At 39.4% G+C, this 25,234-nt stretch overlaps 1 protein-coding gene across 21 annotated transcripts in view; it reads left to right on the top strand.

The window, feature by feature from the left end:
- Positions 1 to 25,234, top strand: part of ACACA (acetyl-CoA carboxylase alpha) — a 280,594-nt gene that overhangs the window by 135,781 nt on the left and 119,579 nt on the right. For 15 of the 21 annotated variants that reach the window (XM_058703419.1, XM_058703413.1, XM_058703420.1 and 12 more), the window contains 8 exons: positions 2,929 to 3,042; positions 4,550 to 4,663; positions 5,653 to 5,742; positions 7,523 to 7,641; positions 19,643 to 19,666; positions 22,312 to 22,455; positions 23,242 to 23,338; positions 24,479 to 24,592. In XM_058703419.1, coding sequence (XP_058559402.1) covers positions 2,929 to 3,042; positions 4,550 to 4,663; positions 5,653 to 5,742; positions 7,523 to 7,641; positions 19,643 to 19,666; positions 22,312 to 22,455; positions 23,242 to 23,338; positions 24,479 to 24,592 — 816 coding nt within the window. The remainder of the gene's footprint in view (positions 1 to 2,928; positions 3,043 to 4,549; positions 4,664 to 5,652; positions 5,743 to 7,522; positions 7,642 to 19,642; positions 19,667 to 22,311; positions 22,456 to 23,241; positions 23,339 to 24,478; positions 24,593 to 25,234) is intronic. The other 6 variants (XM_058703410.1, XM_058703412.1, XM_058703426.1 and 3 more) reach the window with 3 other exon arrangements.

Below are 25,234 nucleotides of genomic sequence, written 5' to 3'. Positions count from 1 at the left end.
GAAAGGGATGAGAAGGTTACTCTACATTTAATTTTCTATTGCCAATCTTTTTCTTGTTTAAAAAAATTTTTTTAAGTTTATTTATTTTGAGAAAGAGCGAATGGTGAAGGGGCAGAGAGAGGTAGTGAGTATCCCAAACAGGCTCTGCACTGTCAGCGCAGAGCCCAATGCGGGGCTTGAACCCACAAAATGCGAGACCATGACCTGAGCCGAAGTCAGACACTTAACTGACTGAGCCACCCAGGCGCCCCTGCCAATCTTTTTCTAAGTGCTCATGATGACAATGGGCAAAATAATATTTGAATGGAAAATATCCAAGTTAGGATAAACTAATGGATGTAGTAGTTTATTGATACTATATTTGCTACTTCACATCCCAGAAAGGTCTGGTTTCTGTACTTTATCACAAGGAGCCCAGAAAAAGGTTGTCGCTTGGTGATTATGAATGAATAATTATTTCCCGATTATTGTTTTAAGTCTCCATAGTTCCCTTTTCTTTCAGATACTGTTTCCTTTTCCCTACCTCTTTTCTCCCTCCTTTTCTCTCATAGTGGAAAGATAAAGGGGAAAAAAATGGTTTTTTAAAAAGTGGTTTTATGTATTGTTTTAAATTAGAACATGATCTATAGTTAGGCAAGAAGATAGCTCCATTTTTATTTCTTTATTTTAATTTAATCCCAAGAGGTAAACCTGGATTTCCTTTCAAGGGAAAACATTCCAAAGCTGTCATGTCTGATACAAGTAGGTAGCTAGTGTTCTTATTTTGTTATGTTGGTTTTTGTTGTTAGATGTTGAGACTTTAGTCTGGACTTTTGCAGAGTAGCTGAGTTTTACTTCTCAGGACACCTGTTAGGTTTTTAGATCTTTCAATGGGACATTCTGATGGGTGGAGGAAGTACCTCAGAAAGGAATGTTTTTCTCTATTAGGAACATTAGGAAAAGAGGGATTTAATAGAAAAACCTTATCTTGGTTTCCTCATTCACTGTGATCTGTCTGTTCTTCTGTCTTCCTGTGGTCTTGTCCCTGGTGATTTTATACATTTCCTTGAAATTCTATTTCGCTCCTTAGATCTCAACAAAAGATGTAGCTTAATTGCATTTTCTCCCTCCTTTTTTCTCTTAATACCTAGGGTAGGTTGAACAGGCCCTCTGGTCTATGACCACATGCTCAACCAAACCCTGGATTTATAGTCACTTGATAGGCCACTTTCTCCTCCTCACTCAGATCAGTGACTTCTGTGTGCCAAACAGGTGAATCTTCCCCCTCAGATCAGTGAATTTACTGTGTTCAGCATGTGAAAACAGTACTTGCACTTCCTTAACTATAAATCCCATCGTGTGTTTTATGACTCTGGATATTTGGAGCAGACCTCTGGTGGGTGGATTGGAGACCAGGAGGTATTTCCTGCTTTAAAATGTTTGAGAAGCCTTCTTCCCAGCATAGTGGTGCTGAGTACTCCCAAACCGTTTACCCTGTGGTGTGGAAGGCAGTAGGGGTTGTAGAAGAGGTGTTTTGGGAAATGCCTATCTGCCCCAAAAGCTGAAAGTCTCAAGCTTTTGTTTATACTGTTGTGGTAAAGGGACCATAAAGAGTATCCTTTGAGATGAAGAAAGTTAAATATGAAATGGAGGCTTTTCAGGAAAAAGGCCGATAATCAAGGTAAGGAAGAAAATTAAAAGGCAGCAACAGGAAGCCTTTTGGGATCTGGTCATCTGTCATGTCCTATTTATAGTAGAGGGAGAATAAAAACTCACTACAATATAAAAGCAATTATTTCAAACTCAAAGTAGAGGGAACTATGCCTAAAGGTATATATTTTATGTGGTATTGTTTAAGAATTTTTTTTTTTAATGTTTATTTTTTTTGAGAAGAGAGAGAGCCGGGGAGGGATCCGAAGTGGGCTCTGCGCTGACAGCAGAGAGCCCGATGCAGGGCTTGAACTCACGAGCCATGAGATCGTGACCTGAGCCGAAGTTGGACGCTTAACCAACTGAACCACCCAAGCGCCCCTAGTATTTAGAATCTCTATAAATAACTCTGTACGTTTCAAAAAAAAAAAAAAGGACAGCTATTTATAAAATCCACATTTGCAGTTTTTTCAGCTTAGATGAAAATTACATGGATAATGGATGAATTTAGGGAATGAATTAATACTCCACTGGAGAAGAAGTATTTTTCTTAAAATATGATAGAGATTTTTTTTCTTAACTAATTTTAATTTTTAGAAAAGGAAGGACCCAATTGAATAAACCCATGGATTGTATAATAGTAGCTTGGTTTTTTCCTCTACTCCATCTAAGGATTCACCATGTTTAGTTATCATGGAATGATTCTTGGTACAGCAAGAGGATAAATGATTTCAGGAATAGAATTGTCAACATATGAGATAGTGTTTTTATATAGTGTGTGTTCATAAATGAATAATTTGCTCTTGTGTTTCTGTTTTGCACCCTCCTGGGATGTTGAACATTTGGTGTTTGGAATGAAAACCACCAGGAGTGGTTCCTTTTGCCTTATTCTGCCTTCTTTCCAAAAGTGGGAGAGGGAACAGGAAAGCCTGACTCAGTCCTTATATTATTTAAAACCCCTTAAAAGTTGGAGGCATCATCTGTTGTTTTTTACTCAGAATCCCTTGGCCCCTTTTAATGGTCCCTGATGATTTCTTCTGCATGTTAAAAGTATAATGTTAATAAAGAAATTCACTAGGAACTTTGAATCTGAATGCCTGAGGAATTTGGGCTTCTCAGCAGTGGCTTCTTCTTGGGTCTTCTGTACACATTGTTTGGGATACAAATAATAGGAAGTTTGCATTTTCTTATTAATCCAGCTCTGTTTGCTTTCTTTTTAGTCCCTTTTCCCATTTCAAATTTCTATCCACAGTTCTTTTTAATGTGGATGTATATATATTTTTTCACATTAACAATTAGGATCAGTTGTGTGGTCGGGACCCTACTCTCACTGATGAGCTGCTGAATATTCTCACAGAGCTAACTCAACTCAGTAAGACCACCAATGCCAAAGTGGCACTTCGAGCACGCCAGGTAAGGACATGTGTTGATTATCTTGAAGGAGAAATGGTTTTCATACAATGAGTTTTTTATTCAATCTCCTGACACAGATCATACAGTTTTCTATGTACATCTTCTCACGGCCCTCAAAACAAATGTTTTCACGTAGTATGTCTTTTTTTTTTTTTTTAATGTTTATTTATTTATTTTTCAGAGAGAGAATTTGTAGTTTTAACAGATTGTCTTTTTTTTTTTTTAATGTTTGTTTCTGTTTTTGAGAGAAAGGGGGTGGGCAGAGCATGAGCAGAACGGGCAGAGAGAGGGAGACACAGAATCAGAAGCAGGCTCCAGGCTCTGAGCTGTCAGCACAGAGCCGGATGTGGGGGCTCGAACTCACAAGCTGTGAGATCATGACCTGGGCCAAAGTTGGATGTTTAATGCAAGTGCCCCACGTAGTATGTTTTTTTTAAAGAGAAAGGAAAACATTAATGTTGAGTCTGTTTAAAATAGAAGTCTTTTCCCCCTGATAAAATTCTCTTACGATTCCCTGACTTTCCTAATCACCTTGTGATAGTAAACCAGGGTCATGTGGGGAAAAGGAAACTAAGGGATGGCAATAAACTCAATATTTTTCACTTCCCAAAGGGAGCTTAGAAGCAAGTGAAAACTTTTTTTTAAGTGTGTAGGAAAAAATTAAGTGTGGAAAGCAGAAAGATAATGCAGTGGATCTTAGGTGCTAGCAATCAGAACAACCCCAGAGAAGTCCAGTTAGTTTCACCCTGTAGTCTTCATTTCCATTCCAAAAGGTTTCAGCAGGGAAGCCAAGAAGTGGCGCTCCCTTTGTGTTTCAGTGCACGGGGCATTGACAAGGAAGCAGCATTTGAAGCTGTTCAGTGACCTTCTGCTTTCTCTACAATTGTATCCATGTCACTGAACTGCTCAAAGTTATTGAACCTCTCAGTGACCTGCTGAGAGTATTCAGTTCCTACCGTGTCCCTGTTTGTTTGTGACACTGCTTTCACTCTCTCTGCCCCTCACATGCGTTGGTGTTACATCCCGATACCTCCTTGTTGATATTGAGTACTTGGGGCTGTCAGAGCATCTTTTCCTAGTCTTTGTTTCTACTTCAGAGTTGCAAAAGCCCTGCTCTGTGACATCCACCTTCCCCACAGCTGCTCCCTGCCAGACCTGATTCCCAATTAACAGCTAGTCATGCAGTCCCCAGGACTAGAGGCTTTGCAATGGTAAATCACATGCACTGAGGGAACTTGATTGAAGCTGTTTTCTCTGCTTTCCCCCTGCCCCCCTGTGGGAAATTGCCCACAATGCAAATCATGGTGAGAGTCAACTGAGATGCAGTATTGGTAGCATTGGCTGTATGTTACAGGACCTAGAAGTTGTTTTACTTGGTCTCTGTTTTATCTTTGATGCCTGCACTTACAGATTTATATTTATTGCTTTTGTATCAGAGCTGCCTAATAGGAGGCTAGAATAATCACTCCCTCAGGAACTTATGCCTCTTATTTTGCTCTCACTCTAGGTTCTTATTGCCTCCCATTTGCCATCATATGAGCTTCGCCATAACCAAGTAGAGTCTATCTTCCTTTCAGCTATTGACATGTATGGACATCAGTTTTGCATTGAGAACCTGCAGGTATACATAAAGCCCTTTTCTACCACTGTGCATTCTTGTCTACTTTATTCCTAATCCTGGTTCAATTAGTCAATCTGAAATGAAGTTTCATGCCTTGACTTTATAAAATGATTTATACTTAATGTTGTTTTTTTCATAAAAATGCTATTATAGTTGTGATTTAGCTTAAAAATGAAGTCTCTACCTCTTGTACTTTTTATCTAGAAAGTATTCTAGGCTAGAATTAAGTGGTAGCACTAGTTGATGTCTGGTATTTGAATCAGATGTATAAACAGGTAGTTGTTAGTCTTCTAGAGACAAAGCCACTTAAGTCATTTAAGTTTTTATAATGCTTACTATTAAGCTTTATACAGAACCAGTTTTATAAAGAGTGTTGGCTAATTTTACTACTAATTGAAAGGACCTTGACTATTACTTTTTAGACAGAACCATTTTCTCAGGAATGACTTTGTTTTTCTACCTATAAATAAGAGTAATATTGTTCTATCTAGCCAAGGGAATCTTCAGGCTTTCTGTCAGATTTCCTTCTGGGGAACCTAGAAAAGGGGAAAGGATATTTTTGTTTATTTGGTTAATAGTTGAAATATAGGGTTTCAACTGGGGTCCAAATCTGTGGCTTACCATAGCGGAGGATTGAGACAGTATTTAAGAAGTTGAATACAGATATATGTCAGGAAGTCTGTTAATTATGGTCTTTAGCACTAATATTAGCATATGATGCGTTACTATATTATTCTAAGAATTTTACATATTTTCATTCTTCTAATGCTCCCAACAGACCCATGAGGATAGGTGTCATTCCCACCCCCCCCCCACCCCGCCCCCATTTTGTAGCTGAGGAAGCTGGGGCACAAAGAAGGTGAGTTTATACAGGACATTCCTAGACAGAATTCTTAGGTTACTCTATCTGCTTCAAAATGCTAAATATTGTCCACTGAAATTGTTCCCTTTTGGATGTAATGGCTTAAGCTTGTCTCTGTACCTTCCAGAAACTCATCTTGTCTGAAACATCTATTTTTGATGTCCTACCAAACTTCTTCTATCACAGCAACCAGGTAGTGAGGATGGCAGCTCTAGAGGTAAGTTTTCAAAGTATTGTGATATCACCTTTTTCTTGGTTTCTAGCTGATCTCTTCTGTCCACTTGGCTAATGTATCAGTCCTTTTTCTTTGGCCTTAAGGTTGGTGCTAAAGAGTAGAGTCTTCTTTTCCTTTGAAACAAATGCTTGCTTTACTCAGGTGTTTTCAGCTGAACTAATCACCACTTCTCCAATCATAGGAAAATAGCTGCCAGCATTTTTCAATAGTCTCTACTTTCCAAGTATTTGAATTCTCTCATTTCAGAATAAATTAGGATTCCATATAAAATAATAAATGAAAAAATATGTGGCTGACCAGAACATGTACCATTTTGTGATTTGGGCCAAATAAAATGGATTTTTAGTTATATTCTGAATTTTTAAGCAACTCTATTGCAATATTTTGTCATGAGAAAGAAAGTAATAACATATAATGACTGTGTTTTAGTTGCTTTACTGCTTTTCTCATTTAACCCTACAATTACTTCATTAAGCAAAAGGAAAGTGAGACTCCTGAGAGGTTGACTGTGACTGGTCCACATTTATGTAGATAATAATTGGAAGGGTTTGCATTTGAACCCAGGTCAATCTGGCTCAAAGACTTTTCTGTTTCCAGCACACTACCTCATTAAGCACAAAAATTGCAGGCCCTGAATAATGGCTATAAATTGCCAGATAGATGTTTTTTGAAGATGGAAGAAGAGTGTTCTAGATGATTTTATGTAATATGACATCACTGCAGTCTGTTGCAAGCTCCTTTGGCTTATTTTTTATTTGTAGTCTGTGGATGGAATGTAATGTATCCTACTCAGTAAATACCAAATTTAAAAAATATCTAAATATCTTAAAGTGCTTCCGTGTCATTTAATGAGAAATCTCCTTATATACCTCACATGATGATAGAATCGCATGTAGCATTTTATGTGCATGGCAAATTGGCTGTGAAGTGCACAAGGTCACACTTACGGTTTTTGCTGTGATGTAACCTGTTGCTATTTCTTTAACTCTTGAGTCAGGTTAGTGTGTTTGAGATGTTATGTCAAATTATGCCTTACTGCTTTTGCCTAGGGTTTGGCGGGTTATAAATAATCTAAAATAATTTGGAGTAGTGGGACAACAAAACGAAGAGATACAAGATAGTAAATGAGTTGAACTGTACAACAATTGTTTCTATCTTCTGCCTTCACTCCTCAGGTGGCTCAGATCAGTACCTCTCATTTTTCTCACTGCTTGATTTTACCTTCTACTGAAATAATGCTTTCTTTTACTAATGATCAAACCTTCTCCCTAAGTTTGGGTTCACGTGAAAGGTTTATGGCCCAGCCAGAGGTGTCCAGCAGAGGCAGGTTAATTTTATTTTCATTTATAGTCATGGGTGTAGTTTTAAGACTGCAACTTAAAAAAAAATTTTTTTTTTAATGTTTATTCATTTTTGAGAGAGAGAGAGAGAGAGACAGATTGCAAGCGGGGCAGGAGCAGAGAGAGACGGAAACACAGAATCCGAAACAGGCTCCAGGCTCTGAGTGGTCAGCACAGAGCCTGATGTGGGGCTCGAACCCACGAGCTGTGAGATCATGATGTGACCCAAAGTCAGACGCTCAACCAGCTGAGCCACCCAGGTGCCCTAAGACTGCAGCTTTATTAATTAAAGCAAGTTATTTATGTACAGAGCTTCCTTCTACATTGCATCCCTCTTCTCAAGACTATCTTTTTCCTGGCTAACCATCTTTTAGTTTCTGTTTTTGAAGGAGTGTATTTACTGAGGGTTACTTTTTAACCAGGTTTATGTTCGAAGGGCTTACATTGCCTATGAACTTAACAGCGTCCAACATCGCCAGCTTAAGGACAATACCTGCGTGGTGGAATTCCAGTTCATGCTGCCCACATCGCATCCAAACAGGTGAGTTTGAGCTGGGGTGTGCATCTGAGCCAGCCAGATCTATCATGAGAGTTGAGAGTAATGTATGTGACAGTTCCATGGGTTTTTGGTTTTGACTAGAAATATAGAGCAGAGAATGAACAAATTTATTTACTCATTTATTTTTAGTGAGAGAGTGCATGCACATGTGTGCAAGCAGGGAAGGAGCAGAGAGGGAGAGAGAGAATCCCAGGCAGGCTCTGTGCTGTTAGCGTAAAGTCCCACATGGGGCTTGATCCCATGAACCGTGAGATCATGACCTGAGCCAGAATCAAGAGTCAGATGCCTAATGGACTGAGCCACCTAGGCGCCCCAAAAATGAACAGATTTAAATCGTGAGAGAAGAGCCTCTTGGTACCCACTTTTTTTTTTCTTATCTTTGGCCTGGAGAGATGAAATATAATCTAGGTAAGATAAAAATTTTAAGATTACTCCATCATTCATGTTTGCTTGTATTATGTCACTGAGGAAACATAGTTCTTTTCTTTCTTTTTTTTAAGTCATAATTTACTGGCATTTTACTTACTGGAACTTTGCCAGAAAATCGCTTTTTTAGCAGTTTAAGTCAAGCAGTTGGAACATGAAAATATCTTGGGTGGAATGTTTTCCTTTCTATATATTTGCTATACATTAAGGCTATACCTGAGCCAATTTTGCTCTCTCCCTAAAAACAGACATCTGAATTTAGCAGCTGAAAATCAAATCAGTTTTTAAAAATCACACTTCAGGTACAAACTGAAATTTGAATAAACTGTTTAATTAAACCAGGCTAATTCCATTATTTTTTTCTTTCCTAAGTCCTTTAAGAAATAAAATGTGCATATGGAAATTTGTTGCAGTTTTGCTTTCGTTTTAAAATAAAAATATGTTGTATACTGATTTATTTTTAAAGTATTCTGACGCAGTGAAAACCTACCTACTCCCACCCACAGATATGTTCATCCCCTCCTGTATTTTCATTCATTTTAGTAATACCACAGGAAATATAAATACCACAGCTAATCTTAAGCTGCCCCCCTCCATTTCTTCTTTATGGCCTTTGGTTCTTTACTTTGTATTACAAAGTACTGTGTCTTTGGGGATCCTTAGTTATAGACAACAGGAATGGTTTTGTTTCTGAATTGCCACTTCACCCAAAGCAATAGAAACCCTTCCTAGAGACAAAGAAGTCTGTGCTGAGACTTTTGGCCACTGGATGCCACTGTTGATCCAGCAGAGGTCAGCAGATGAGCGGACACATCTTCAGAAAAAGTACTTCTCTTCTTTGTCTCAGAAGATCCTTTCACATCTCTACCTCAAAAATACCTTATGGCTGGCAGAGAAAAGCATATATCCTTGATTTAGCAGGCATCTCTTGGTACATTTTTGCCTCCATGGATTTCAGAATCTCATTTTCTAGAAACGAATGGTTGTCCTTCAGTGAGCGGCGAGGTACTCACAGCACACATGGGCTCAGCACTCGGTCTTCTTTCTTCTCCCGCATTCCTTGAATAATTGTAGAGAACTACATGCTATACTTAATGCTCTTTGTAATTCTCAGGACATTCTCCTTTTCTTCCTGCTTTCTACTGCCTCTTCCCTGTGGGCAGTGATTTGTAGTCAGGCTGCAGAGCTGCTTCGGATTTCCTTCCCTCCTCATTGCTCCCCTTGTCTTTTTGAATTGCTCTCCCTGTCCTACTTTGTTATTTGAGGATACGTGTCCAGTTTGGTGAAGGAAAGTAGACTGGAAAATGAGAGAAATGCTTCTTAACTGTTTGTTAAGAAATCTTATTCACCTTTCCATCTCAAGGGTATGAGTCTTGGTTATTCCTGTTATGGCTTCAAAACATGGTTATTTGCCCCTCCCGACATCTGAGGTTTACACATCCCAATAGCCAAAGACCAGACTTGAACAGAACTGTGATCCTGTTTTCTGTCTCAAATCTTCTTTGGTTATGTGTATATAAAATTATAAACCGTTGGGTTAGTAGCAGCAGCAGCAGCAGCAGTGATGGAAAGGTGCAGGTAAGGACAAGTAAAGGAGGAAAGGTAAAAATAATCTTTGTGAAAACCAGAAAAATGTTAACATTGCTCCAATGCCTTGTTAGATGTAAAGTCCTTTTGTTAGTTTCGGAGTATAAAATGTGCCATCAGATTTAATCACAGAACGATATACTCAATTTTAGAGTACAGCCTTTTCACATATCATAGATTTGCTACTTGAATTTAGTTTTATAAGATTTTATATTTTCTTACAAATGTTTTTGTTACAGTTTGAAGGTATGACCTTATTCTGACACTAACCACCTTGTGTTAGATCACATAATACAAGTTAAGGGCTTGGTCCTTTGCAAAACTGTCTCTGCTTTAGATGGGGCCACAAGTGGGGCACCCAGGCCACCTGTACTTCTGACCAATTGGCTACAAATTTGGGGTTCCCACCATCCTGTCCAGTTTAATAATTCACTAGAACAACTTATAAAAATCAGAAAGCACTATACTTATGAATACAGTTTTATTATAAAGGCCACCGATCAGGACCAGCCAGATGAGTAAAGTCTGGGTGTGTCCTGAATACAGGGCTTTCCCATTCTTTCCCTTTGGAATCAGATACTCATCCTCCTAGCATTATCAGTGTGTTCACCAACCACAAAGTTCCATTGAGCTTCAGTGTCCTGAGTTTTTATCAGGATTTCGTTACAGTGGCATGATTGATCAAATCACAGACCGCAGTTAAACTCAATCTCTAACCTCTTTCCCCTCCCCAGAAGTCCAGCTGCCTCAAAGCCTCCAACCCTCTAATCATAAGGTTGGTCTTTCTAGTGAGCAACCCCTATCTTGAGTTATCACATCTCTTAGCATAAACTCAGATGTAATCCAAGGGGCTCGTGAATAATGAAGATACTTCTGTTTCTTTTGAGAAATTCCAAGGACTTAGAATTTCTCTCCCAGGAACCAGGGACAAAGGCTTGTCAAATTCTTTATTATATAATAGGCCTATTCATCTCATAAAAGAATTCCAGGGTCTCTTAATTTTAACTAGTTTTGAGGCAAGTTCCTACTTTTTTTTCCAGCTTTAGTACTATTATTCTTTCCTATCCTTATTGTTTTCAACAAGCAGGCAATGAGCATATTGGTTCTTATTCCACAGAAATAAGTTACAGGAGACAGTCTACCAGTGTTACTTCCACTCCCAAGCTTGTAAAGCTCAAGGACACAATGTCCCGTAACCTCTAAATTAATGAGTCTCCGAATTATTTATTTATTTTTTTAATGTTTATTATTTATTTTTGAGAGAGAGAGAGGGAGAGAGACAAACAGGGGAGGGGAAGAGAGAGAGAGAGAGACACAGAATCTGAAGCAGGCTCCAGGCTCTGAGCTGTCAGCACAGAGCCTGATGCCAGGCTTGAACCCACAAACTGTGAGATCATGACCTGAGCCAAAGTTGGACACTCAACCGACTGAGCCACCCAGGCGCCCTAGGAAATATTTTTGAAATACTACCAAGATTCTGCTTCATTTTGAACCAGGCTCCAGGGGACCACTTTTTGAAAAAGCTCCTACGATAATTCTGATGAGCACCTGCAGTTAAGAATCACTGCTACTTAGACCAGCACTGTCCAGTAGAAATACAATGCAAGCCACATATGTAAGTTTTTTTGTTGGCCACATTTAAAAGGGCAATAAGAAACAGATAAAATTACCTTGCACAATTTCTTTACCCCATCATATCCAAAATACCATTTCAATATGTAATAAAAAATTATTCATGAGATATTTTTCATTTTTCATACTCGGTCTTTGAAATTTAGAATGTGTTTTACATTTACAGCATGTCTCAATACAGATTAGCCCTATTTCAAGCACTTCCTAGCCACGTGGGCAGCTCAGCTCTAGACTAAAAATTAATTAGGACAGTCACACTGAGCCCTCTTTATTTTATGTTAATGGTAGTACCCCTGGGATGGATTAAAAAAAAAATTTCTTGTTCTTACTAGTTACAGAAATTATCCACATCTGATAGTGTAGATAGATGTTCTACAATATAAAAAAAAATTTTTTTTAACATTTATTCATTTTTGAGAGAGACAGAGTGTGAACGGGGGGACGGGCAGAGAGAGAGGGAGACACAGAATCCAAAGCAGAATCCAGGCTCTGGGCTGTCAGCACAGATCCCAACACGGGGCTCGAACTCACGAACCTTGAGATCATGACCTGAGCCAAAGCTGGACGCTCAACCGACTGAGCCACCCAGGCGCCCCTACTACAATATTTTATGTATACTTTAAAAATTACTCAATGAGGGGCACCTTGGGTGGCTCAGTCGGTTAAACACCCGACTCTTGATTTCAGCTCATGTCATGATCTCACCATTGTGAGATCGAGCCCCGTGTCGGGTCTCCATGGTGAAAATGGAACCTGCTTAAGATTCTCTGCCCCTCCCCTGCTTGCTTGCTCTCTCCCTAAAATAAATAAATAAACATGTAAAGAAATAGTTTTTAAAAATTATTCAATGAGGACAGAGAACAGGCATATGAATATACATATTTTACTTATCAATGTAAAACAGAATTTACAATATTTTTACCACCTGGGGTTAACAAACCAAAAATTCTTGGGGGAGAAAACAGATCTATTCTTAAACCAGTTTTTGCATTTTCTTTCCTGGTGCTTGTTTTTCACATTCCTAGCTAGGCATTCATTTGAAGTAGATTAACTTTGTCCAGCAATCCTTAGAAGTGAGCATCTTCCTAAGCTATGTTATCAAAGCAAGACCACAGTCTCTTGTTGCATATGGGGTCACCTGGTAAAATTCCATTCTTGCAGTTTATTTTTGACTAGTGATTTAGCCCTCATGAGTTGGGATGAAAGAAACATGGCTGTCTGCAAACTGACAGAAGCAAAGTATTTTTTCTCAAAAACACCTTAGATACTGTTTGAATTGAAGATCTGTCCCATTGGTACATGTTTTGATTTTTAGAGCAGTAGGTAAAACACAAATTCCAATGAAAAGAGCAGCCTCTAAGAAGGGAGAAGACACCGTTTGAACAGGTAGTGTATGGCCACCATGTTTGGTCCTTTTTATTTTTTGTTTAAATTCATCATGGGCCTTTGTATTGCTTGACATTTCAAATACTTTTAGAACTTACTTGATTGTGGAAGGAACACTTAATATGAGATCTATCCTCTTAACAGATATTTAAGTATACCATGTATTATTGTTGACTTTGGGCTTATTCATTTTGATTGACTGAAATTTTGCTTGACACTCTATGTTTCAGTATAATTGGACAGTTATTCCTCTCAATATTAAAAAAAAAAACAAAAAACAAAACAAAAACGAGGGGCATCTGGGTAGCTAAGTCGATTAAGTGTCCAACTCTTGATTTCAGCTCAGGTCATGATCTCACAATTCGTGAGTTCGAGCCCACATCAGGCTCTGTGCTATCAGCCATCAGTGCGGAGCCCGCTTGGTGTTCTCTCCCTCTCTTTCTGCCCCTCTCCTGCTCGTGCTCACTCGTTCTCTCTCTCTCAAAAATAAATAAACATTTAATAACTAAATAAGTAAATATTTTTTTAAAAAGGAGATGACTGAACAGTTTCTTTCTAATCTCTGTGACTTTCTGAATCATCCTTCCTGCTAAGTAGGCTTCAGTCAAAGTAAGGTATGTTATCTGCTTGGAGAGCCTCGGTGACTTAGTTGAGCGTCCAACTTCCACTCAGGTCATGATCTCACAGTTCGTGGGTTCGAGCTTTGCATTGGGCTCTGGGCTGACAGCTCAGAGCCTGGAGCCTGCTTCGGATTCTGTGTCTCCTTCTCTCTCTGCCCCTCCCCTGCTTACACTCCTGTCTCTCTCTCAAAATAAACAAACAAACATTAAAAAAAAATCTTTCAAGTGTGTTATCTTCTTGATCTTGTACCCAAGACTTCCAAGTTTTTTCTGGGAGCTGTAGTTGCAATTTTATTTGACATCTGTAGGTCTTACTCACCAGAGGATCCAGTTATTAGAGCTTCACCCAGAGAAGCTTCTGGTATAGATATACCCTTTTCTTCTTAAATTCCCTTTACTTGAACAGAAACTGCAGAGATTTTCTTGACTTAAGCATAATAGGAAACCTATATATGTGGTGTGTGGGTGTGGGTGTGTTTCTTCTGAGATTTAAAGGCTATTTCCAGGGCGCCTGGGTGGTTCAGTTGGTTAAGGGTCGGACTCTTGATTTTGGCTCAGGTTGTGATTCCAAAGTCCTGGGATCTAGCCCCATGTCAGACTCTGCACTGAGAGTTGGAGCCTGCTTAAGATTCTCTCTCTCTCTCTCTCTCTCTCTCTCTCTCTCTCTCTCTCTCCCTCTCCCCCCTCTACCCTTCTCCCCCTTCCTCTATGTGCTCGCTCATTCGCTCTTTCTCAAAAAAATAAAATAACAATAAAAAGGCTATTTCTTATTGTATGAGAATTTTTTTGAGGGGAGGGGATTTTGTTGTGTTGGTTTTTTTTTTAAAGATTTTATTTTTGGGGAGCTTGGGTGGCTGAGTTCATTAAGCGTCCAATTCTTGATTTTGGCTCAGGTGTCATGATCCTCATGGGTCTTGAGTTCAAGCCCTGCATTGGACTCCCACTGACAGTGTGGAGCCTATTTGAGATCCTCTCTCTCTGCCCCTCCACAACCAAGTGAGTTTTTTCAGTCATTCTCTTGGTGTAGGAATTGTCAGGACAGCTGGTCTTCACTAAAAGAACATTTTATTATTATCTAGACTCAGGATTTATTTCTCTTGTCTGAGATTCCATCAGCCCAGCTCTTTAGTGAATTCAGCCAGTATTTTACATGGATTGATCCTTGAGCTCAGACTAGATCATTCAGCATTCCCTTTTCTCTTCCTTTCTCTAGTGAGAGTCAGGGTTTAGAGCCCTAGGGGTGTGTGTGTATGTGTTTGTCTTTTTTCCCATTCCAAAACCCTAGTTTATCATTCTCTAGTGCTGGTGATGGAAAATCTTGTTAAAGTAAGGCATCGTTCTGAATGTCTTTACTTTTGACAATTCATGGAATCATTTGACATTTAGGATTTCACTTAGCTTTGGGCACATTAAGTCAGAATAATCTGTAAACAAATAAGTTCTTTAGTCAGTCTATGTATTTGATCTTTTAAAATATAGCTATATTCATACAAACATATGTAAAGTATTATCCCATAAACTCTGTGGCTGTGCATATTATGATAATCTGGGAGTGTGAAATTTAAAACTCCAAATGATTTTCATAAGTAATACACATTTGTGAACGTACTTTGTTTTTGTTTTTGTTTTTAAACTTTTAATCTGTGATTCAAATAAGCATCAAAATTGATGCAGGAGATAGAAGTATACTTTGTTGTATGTTTCTGTACATATATAAATGGGTGAGGAGCTATTGGTGTTTATTTCCACCTATTTCTTAGATGGAAATTCATGCTTTAGTTAAGTCATGTTGCACTGCACCTTCTCTGCTGTTTGCTCCTTCTGAATTGGCCCTCTATGTTATAATGTTTTAATTCAAGCACTTTGTTTCTTATGTTTCACATCCAGAAGAGGTTGGCTGTGTTCTCTTTCCCCTGAAAGCACATGTTTTGGTCATGACTCAGTTTAGGCTGCTTGGCACCTTCAATGTTTAGCTGTTGGTGGGTGTCTGCTGAGCCTTCTTCTTATAAAGAAGGTTGTGAGAAGTTTAGAAATCAGAAGCCTTCCATGTGACTAATGAGTAGCCTGCTGCCATTCTTGAGAATTCTGATAATCTCTGACACCCAGAGATTAGAGTGTTCTTTGGATCTTACTGAGACGCTCAAAAGTCATCCAACTTGTAGCATTTTTTTTTAGCAGTGGGAGCACTTGGTTGTAGTTAGCAGGCCAGAATGAGCTATAAATAAATAAAATCCTACAGTGCTTGCTTCCTTCATTCAGGGTAGTCTGCTGATAAGATGCAAGCATCTGGCAGAAGAGAAGATTCTCAGCAGGTTTAAGTGCTTACCAAAGTGCTTTCCTGTATCCATGGCTCAGCTTCTAGTCTCTGCTGTGTTATTTTGGCACTCTAGACTTGTAAGATTGGAGAGCTGGGTTTAAAACTCTCAATATATCATTAGGGTAGCCCAAGGTCCCTTCTTGTCAAAGAAGACTAGCTGATTCCAGGGGGAAGGAAAAGCAGAATCCAGGGCACCTGTAAATCCCTGTAGTTTTGTGCTGTGGGTTTGTAGCTAATTATACAGCAGGCAACAGTAATATGCTGCAGCTCTGTTGGCATACTTGTTTCAAAAAGAGCAAAATCTTCCAGCAGAGCAAAGAAGGGGCTTTGAAGGAGCTGCAAATGAATGAAGCAATGATCATTTTATTGTAAACTAAAGCTCTACAGTGGAATCAGGGCATCTGAACTGCAAGGAGGTGGTGCAGGAGATGCCAAGTAGAAATACATGGTTCAGATGTGTTTTACACCTCTTGATTTGGATTCTCCTGCAGAAATATAGTCACACAAGGAGACCACCACTGGTCACAGCCAGCCAAATTGCTCTTTCTCCTATGGTAGTGCTGTTAGCGACTGCTAGTAGGTTATTCAGCCGACCTCTTCTGATTGTGCTTTGCTGCCTTACTTCAAAAGATTTGCCCTATACTGGCTTTCAGTCACAGCTTGATGTAACCACTGCTTGTTTGCATGCATCCCCGTCATTTTCATATAGGGTCTTTTTTTTTTTTCAAGTTAGAAGGCAAAAGAATTGGGAGCATTTTTATATGATAAAAGATTTATGTAGGGCTAGCTGGAATCAAGCAAAATGAAATTCAGCTGGAAGGGCTGGTAAAAGGCTGAGAGAACTTGTGACTGCCAGAGAAGTCAGTGTTCCTTAAATAAAGAGGGTTCAGCTTGCAGGCAGCAACTCTGACTTTGCATTCATATTGAAGCAGGCTCTCCAGCCACTCTGTGCAGGCAGATCAATAAAATCAGAGGTGACTTAATGCCAAGAACCTCAGAATTCAAAGGATTTCTCTTGTCCTTCTTTAAATTTAGTCTACATTGAAGTGTAATGCTAGCCTCAGGAACAGGTGAGAAAATGTATAGAATTTGGTTTATGATTGTATATTAAGCAATGTCCTTGGAAAATATTCCCTTTGCTTTCTCAGTTATCACATCTGTAAAATGGAGCTAATCTGCTGGAAGGAAAATGATTCCAGTATTTATCAAAACACTGTGAATGAAGATTTATTATAAGTGTTTCCAAAAGCTTAAACAACAAATGTCTAATGAAAAGTGAATTATGTCCCATTTATGTATTTGAAAATGTAGTTGACTGCCTTATCAGAGATTGAGTAGTTTGACTGCTTTTGCATGATGAGTATGCAGTGAAATGTGGTAGATTTTATCTAATTAAAAGCTATATAAATAGCATATTTGACTCACATACAGTCTCTCCTTTGGTTGTTCATCTTTATGTTGACCATGGATCTACTTTCTAGTATATCACATTAGTGTGCAGTATCCCACACTGGTCATATTCTTTTTTTTTTTTTTTTTTTAATTTTTTTTTTAACATTTATTCATTTTTGAGAGACAGAGGCAGAGCATGAGCGGGGAAGGGGCAGAGAGAGAGGGAGACACAGAATCTGAAACAGGCTCCAGGCTCTGAGCTGTCAGCACAGAGCCCGACGCGGGGCTCGAACTCACGAACCGCGAGATCATGACCTGAGCCGAAGTTGGACGCTCAACCGACTGAGCCACCCAGGCACACCTCACACTGGTCATATTCTTAAATTGAGCAAATATTCCTTATGTAAGGGTAACACAATATATAAATGATCATTATGGACATGGTTAAGTGTTTACCTGGTGATAAAGTTTATCCTTCTTTCCCTGCTCATCTCATGTACAGCCCTACAGATTCTTATTCTGTCAAAGAGGATAAGCTGTATCTAAACTTACCTCTTGTATGATTGAGTTGGGCCGTTCTGTTAAAAACTGGAGGTGCTGGGAGTTTTTGTTCTTACCCCATACTGTGTAGATGGTGCATGGTTCGTATAACAAAGCAGCAGGGGGCTCCCTATGAGAGCTTGAGAATTGCTGATGAAAAAGGGCTGGCTTTTGGTTGGTGATGTTCTTTTCATTTCAGGCCCTTTTCTCCTAAAAACTTGGCCCTCATTCTGTGAAGACTCCCTAAGGGATTAGAGTGTAGCTGCAGAAGCAGTGGCACCATTTTATTAGTTTAAGAAATTGGTTAACAGTTTAGAGAGATTATACTGGTTTCTAAATTCCAGAAACCTGAATAGATGGAGCCTGAGATTGCTTCAGTTGTAGGATTCTTCTCTTTGAATTGAGGTTCATGGTAGGAGACTGTGCAGGTAGTTCCTTTCTTTAGATTCCTTGACGTCTTAAAAGAAAGACATTCCTATATTCTCATTAGCGTTTACTGTTAGTTTTCTGCTTAGCTACAACTCCCTCTGTTCTAGAACCAGTGCATACTTTTTACTGGTTGAGGATGGCTACGTGCATGGTAACTAAGGATCTCTTGTAAATAGAAACCCCTTCCCCTGAATGAGAGGCTCAAAGGACCCAAACAGCAAAGGCGCAGGATTTTGCACTCGGAGGTTACTCTTGCTGCCTTATGAATTAGCTCTGTGATACAGGTTTGATGCAAAGAGCATTGCTACTCACAAATCACATGAGGTATACAGTTTGTGTGCAGTGATATGTCACAGCATTTTATTTATATGGCCAGCTCAGTCTATTCTGCTCCTTTCACTGCCATGGAAAGTGCATCATTTTCCTCCCTCTCTCCTCCTTCCCACATATCATCAGCACCACCCACAATGTTCTGCCCATTAAGTCCTGTGTGTGCCAGAAAACCCCAACAATGATTAAATGCTGATAAAAGAATGTTAGAAGGTTAAGATATCAACCAATCAATGCCCTTACAGTACTCCTAAATTGTGGGTGGTAAGTATAACTTTGCCCTTTTAACATTGAAAATAAGGATTTTTTATTTTATTATTTTTTTCAGTTGAGGAAATGACTGACATCAAATTAAGGGGGGGGAGGGAGTGGGGGGAGAAAAAAGCATTGGTGGCAAAGACCAAAGAGAATGCAGGAAACTTGCCTTGCAGTTTCCATTCTTACCCTAATCTTTTTTCTCATCGTTTTGACAAGTACTTGGTCAGGAAATTCTAGGGCTAGCCAAATTTAGGTGTGGTTTTATTTATGAGAGGCCTAGAGTTTTTGAACTTGGAGTACTCTTAAAAAGTCATTATTACCCTAAAATCATTAAAATGTATAAATTACTTAATTTTAACAAAGTATATCACTCTAGTTACAGAATCATTTATCATTACATTTCTGCATGATTTTCAGTTTTTTAAGCTCCCATAGTATCGAATACCCTCTTTTCCAACACCCCCACCACTCCTCGCCACCTCCCTGGTCTGTGGGAGGAAGACATAGTTAAAAGGGCTTACAAAAGATAGCTGGGAACCTAGATTCCTGGCTACTTTTCTTTGGAGGAGAGTTTATAAGTTCATCTCATATCCTAGGAAAGCAGTTAAGGTGGGAGGGGCTGTGGAATCAACTTCTTTGGACTTCCTTACTAAATTTTCAGTAAAATAGGAATAAGAAAGAAGATTCTATAAGACTTGTCAAGAGTGACATTTCATGTTGAAGCTTAAGATAATATGCCATGTCCATAGAGCTTAAATTAATTTTCATGAGGTTGTGTTTTATCACCACTCTGCATTATTTTTTTGTAGTAGACTTATTTTTAAAAATCCATGGTAATCCATTTCAACCCTTTCCAGCAACAGTTGCTCTGGTGAGGTTGGTCAAGAGGTATGCCTCTTTCGAGGCACCCTGGGGTGTGAAGGGTAATGAGCACTTAATTATGTCTGCTGAATGCCAGAGCTGCCAGGCTGGAGCTCTTCATGTCCAGTCTGTATCTGCTCTGACAATTCTTTTATGATGGCTTTCACTAACCTATCAGTAACTAACTGTGGTTGTTTAATTACAGAGGGAACATCCCCACGCTAAACAGGTACCGTATGTTTAGTTTCTTTTCCAATTAAAAGCACATTTTTTGTAACTTAGAATAGTGAAATCAGGGAAATAAATTAACACTACATTTGACAAGTTATGTTGTCTTCTGCTAGGGAGTCCTGAGCTCCCCTTTGGACATACTAAATTATTCTTTCTGTTTGGAAAACATGTCTGCAGCTTTTCTTAAGCTGTTCAAAAAGCAACACTTGGAAAGCCTCAGTATGGAGAAGCCCCCCATCTAGCTGTATATGATAGGGGAGTTGTCTGCCTGCTGTTCAGCTTTGCTGTAAACATCTTTTGCTACATTCTCTGTCTAGTTTGGGGCTCTCAGAGGAGAAACCCTTAGGTTACTCCTCCCCTGGCAAATTGTTCTTAATTTTTTAATTTTTAGTTTCTTGAGTTTGCTTCTCCTTTTAGCAGAATGCAAATGCAGAAATAGCTGATCTCATGTTTTATCAGTTTGTTAGCTACTTTTCTAAAGTGTTACAATGATATGAAAACCAAATTTTATTTCAGACTTACAAGATTAACATTTGAAAAGTGTATTTAAGTCTTTGATGTATATAACCCTGTGAAGAAGTTTCCACGCCAATATATAACACATGTGATATTTTGGTAATTTTGATTCCACCTGCTTCTGAGCCAAGCAAGGCAACACAACGCAAGTTTGAGAGGATAGCAGTTCTGATTGGAATTGGATCTACAAAACGCCAAAGCGGCAAGCAATAAGTTGGTGGCAAGTTCTTCGTAGATGATCAGTTCTGTACATTGAAATATTCATAGACTTATGTTTGTTTTATTCCTCTCCCTTTAAATATTAAGTAATCAAAACTGATTATAGCTTTCAGAGTCCAGTTTGGATGGGGAGAGAAAAGGGAGTGCATTGGTTTGGTCTTTGTGTCTGCCCTTTGAGAGTGGACTTGGTTCATTCCTGCCTGCCAGAAAAGCTATGTCCTGGCCCCTGAGCATAGTAGTGGGGGTAACTGAACAGTGGATTTCCCCTGGGGTTCAGTAGAGTGAAAAAGATACTTAACCCCATGTTTGCCACAAACACAGCCTGTTAGCTTATTCAGCGGCAGTTCCCTTTAAGTGTTATCTGGAACCCTTTTATCTTTCCTGTCTAATGCCAGGCAGGTAGAAAAAGATATAATGCCTCACAAACTTGCTTCTTTATAAATATGTTTGGTGATCCTAGAAAAGAGGATGATAGCATTTCTAAGTTCATACAACTCTGAATCCCAGTTTCTAGTGAGCACCATGTGTAAGACTTGCTTGATGCGTGTTTCATGTGTTTGTTTCATTCATGGTATCAATGGTTTCCTCTCCCACTCTGCCTTTCTACTCTCTGGTACTGTCAAAAGATGAAGTGCCTTTTTCACAGTTCTCATTTGCCAAGGAATAAAAACTTGGAGTGTCAGTCTCTGTAGTCTGTGTGACCAGCACTCCGTCCCCTGAAAAATTCCATTGCCTTTTATAATGACAGTTTGAATAGAGTACAGTATGTATGCAGATCTCTAGTCTGCATTGCTGCCTCTCTTCCCCCTGCAACACTGCAGGTGGTGCACTTCAAGGAGACTTTTGAGCAGCTCCCCAAAGTTTAGGTGCCCCTGCCTTGTTCTGAACTTGCTTCTGATCAGTATGCCGGTAACATGGCAGGCAAGTCCTAAAAAGCATCGGTTACTTTGTCTTTCCTAACAGGCCGTCCGGATTGATTGGGCATTTGGAAATACTTCCCAGTATTACTTTTCAGTACATACTGCTGAGGTGCATCAAGGAATATACAGACTCCTTATGTTTTTAGCTTGAACAAACAGTTCTCTTGGAGCATCTCCATTTAACGCCTGTTTGTCATGCTTACGCATACTTTGAGACCCATGCTCTGCCCTTTTGCATCTTACTAGGATTTCTTAAGGGCTTTTAGTGAAGATATGTTTACTTTGGAATAGGAGTGTTTAAATATAAAAGAGGAAATTTTGCAATTTCGAGTTGAAAAATGTCTCTTTTTCAAAAAGGGAGGAGCTGTAATCCTTACAACTGCTGTCCCCATCAGCCCAGTAAAGGAAGAAGTAAATACCTCAGTAAAGTTCCTTTTATAAACTGTGACTTGTTTCTGTATGATAAATGCTTTCTGTGATGATTTACTAAACCATTCCAAATGACTTAGTTGTTGTTGTACATGCATATATCTATCTGTGAATACTTAAGGCATTTTTTCTCTAGGAATTACAGTAGATTAAGTGTTGCCTAGTTACAGCCCACTTGGCTTGCTTCCTTCCTTTTAAAAGAGGGAATGTTTTAGGGAAGGGGAAGATGCAGGATGGTTTTTAACCCCTGTGTGCTATTCATTCATTAGTCATGCCATGGCGTCCTTGTATTAAAACTGCTACATAGTTCTTCACTATCCTTAGATTTTTATTTGGAGAAATTTGGGGGTGCTAAAAATAGCTTGTGTGGAGTAAAATTGAAATGAGAGGGTTAATGTGAATCCATCAAGACAGGCCTATCCACAGTGGGTAAAAAACCAAATCTGCTCTGCAACCTGACCCTACCTCAGAGTATCTCTTGCTCCTTTTCTCTATTGTTACTCTCCCAATCCTGCTCCTAACTTCCTTGTCTAATGCACTTGATTGAATTACTGTTTAGAATGTCCTTCTCCTCCAACCTCAACCACTATGGCATGACTCACGTAGCTAGTGTCAGCGATGTGCTGTTGGACAACTCATTCACTCCACCGTGTCAGCGGATGGGCGGAATGGTCTCTTTTCGGACTTTTGAAGATTTTGTCAGGTAAGACACTGTGGAACTGTGTCTGTTCAAGGGGAGCTATAGCCATCTCTGTTTTGGGGTCTCTGATTTCTGCCAAGTGAATAAAGGCCCCCAGAATAGCCATGAGCCAGCTAAAGAGATATAGCCCTTGCTGTATATGTCCTTGGAGAGGTATATGTTCTTCCATTTCTACCTCTTATTCAGACTCCACAAGCCTCTACTTGTTATATGAGCCTGGTCAGAAAAAAAGAAACAAACAAAAACCATCTTTTCCTTAGGAGCTAACAGAAGAAGCTGTCTGCTCTGTGATGAGTGAAATGTCAGGAGAAATTAAACACAACACCAGAGTGAGCCCCACCAGAGACGATACATCTTTTGATTAAATGCATTCAGCATCTATCTCTTGATGTATACTGATGCATTACCCTAGGGGGAGGGGTAATTACATTGGTCTGTCACTGCTCCAGTCCCAGGCTCTTTCTGTTACTTTAAGACCGATGATGACAGCAGTGCTCATAGCTTACATATGAAAAAAACAAAAAAGCTGTAGATCATTCTTTTTTTTTTTAAGAAAAAATATATATGGTTTATTAAAGGTTAAACAATCCATCCTCCTAATTTCTGCCACTTGGTGAAATTTTGCATGTCACCTCTAGCCACTGGTGATTCTATTCAGTTGACTATTGAGCACAAAGCAGAATAGATTCTTCTTGTGGACTGGGCTGGCAATGGCAGCGTTAGTTTCCTGCCACTTAGGTTTTCTGCCACTTGGGTTTTCATGGCGGGTATTTCTCTGGTATTTTTCAGGATCTTTGATGAAGTGATGGGCTGCTTCTGTGACTCCCCACCCCAAAGCCCCACGTTCCCTGAGGCAGGTCACACATCTCTGTATGATGAAGACAAGGTATAGTGTTCCCTTTGAGAGACTGCTTTGTTACTTCAGACACAGGACTTGTAGTATATGCTATCTTTCTGGCTTTGGAAGAATCCATCTTTTTACCCTACTTTATATTATTTAATTTTATATGCCTCATCAAAGTATTTTTGGGAACAAATGGAATATAAATTCTAATCTAAAAAAAAACCAAACTGTATTTATCTTGGAATCCATACTGTGAATAGCAAATGGACTCAGCCATATCCATTGCAGCTGCCTCTGAGTCTCTGAATGTTGTTTTCAAGACTCGAGCTGTGGTTGCTTTAATTCTTAGTGGTGGCTTATATATTTGTAGAATGGTGCTATCATAGTATTCAGGGAATGGCAGACTAGATAGCAGGGGAAAAAAATAGGCATTTTGTTTAGAACTTTGTCCTTTTATTAAATCCCTTCTTTTCATTTCACAGTAAACAGATAATTCTGCTTTTTCCCGATGAGGTGATTTTCCCATGGTTTGATACTTCCACTGTTTGATAAATTGTTAGGAAATATGTGAGAATATGTTCAGATGGCTTCTTCCACTCGTTTTTCTTCACATTCTGTGAAGAAATGTGACAAATGGTTTCATTCCCATTTGATTCATGAAAAAGTTGACACAGTGGTCTTCAAGTTCATGTCAAGTCAGGATTTGAGTCCACCTCTGGGTAATGCCTTTGCCGCCTTATCTTTGAAAAGTTAGGTGTTTTACTTTATTTGATCTCTGTTGTGGATGCTGATCAATGGTTTCTTTTCCTTTTTTTTTTTTTTTAATTTTAATGTTTATTTTTATTTTTGAGACAGAGAAAGAATATGAATGGGGGAGGGTCAGAGAGAGGGAGACACAGAATCTGAAGCAGGCTCCAGGCTGTGAGCTGTCAGCACAGAGCCCGACGCGGGGCTCCAACTCACGGACTGTGAGATCATGACCTGAGCCGAAGTCGGATGCCCAACCGACTGAGCCACCCAGGCACCCCTGATCAATGGTTTCAATTTGCTTATTCATACTAGTGGAGAAACCAGAATGTCCTGTGAGGCGTATCTCTTTTTCAGGTATTCTACCAAGTACTGTAACTTCTCTCTGCCTCTATATTAACCAGCCTGCTAATTTCTTTGTGTTGTGTTCTTGAGTTACAGGTCCCCAGGGATGAACCAATTCACATTCTGAATGTGGCTATCAAGACTGACTGTGATATTGAGGATGACAGACTGGCAGCTATGTTCAGAGAGTTTACCCAACAAAATGTAAGTCCTAGGTTGGGTGGAAATTGATGGTGGCCACTTTCCTGCTGATGTATCCTATCCACCCTTTTATCTTACCACTGATAATGGCTATGTCTTTTACATAGTTCTGGCTGTAGGGGTGAAATTCCAAAGTGACTTAATAGTATGTAATGAATATCTTATGTCAAGAAATATAGACCTCAAATATTCAAAATGTTTTTAAGGAAAGTAAGTTGTGTTCTTTTTTTTTTTTAATTTTTTTTTTTTCAACGGTTTTTTTATTTATTTTTGGGACAGAGAGAGACAGAGCATGAACGGGGGAGGGGCAGAGAGAGAGGGAGACACAGAATCGGAAACAGGCTCCAGGCTCCGAGCCATCAGCCCAGAGCCTGACGCGGGGCTCAAACTCACGGACCGTGAGATCGTGACCTGGCTGAAGTCGGACGCTTAACCGACTGCGCCACCCAGGCGCCCCTAAGTTGTGTTCTTAAATCTTTCCCAGAGCTCTGTCTTGAACTTCCATTCACCTGCTGAATATTTTCCTTTGGTGACTTAACTCCATAAATCTAGGCCTAGATTCCCCTGAGTTTCCTTCTATATCCTTCCCTTCTGTCCCTTGAAAGTATCAGTTATGGGGCGCCTGGGTGGCTCAGTCGGTTAAGC

This window comes from Neofelis nebulosa, chromosome 16, assembly GCF_028018385.1.
Source record: "Neofelis nebulosa isolate mNeoNeb1 chromosome 16, mNeoNeb1.pri, whole genome shotgun sequence".
Taxonomy (NCBI): Eukaryota; Metazoa; Chordata; class Mammalia; order Carnivora; family Felidae; genus Neofelis; species Neofelis nebulosa.
The sequence above is the reverse complement of the archived record's forward strand: the minus strand, read 5'-3'. Positions and strand labels throughout refer to the sequence as shown.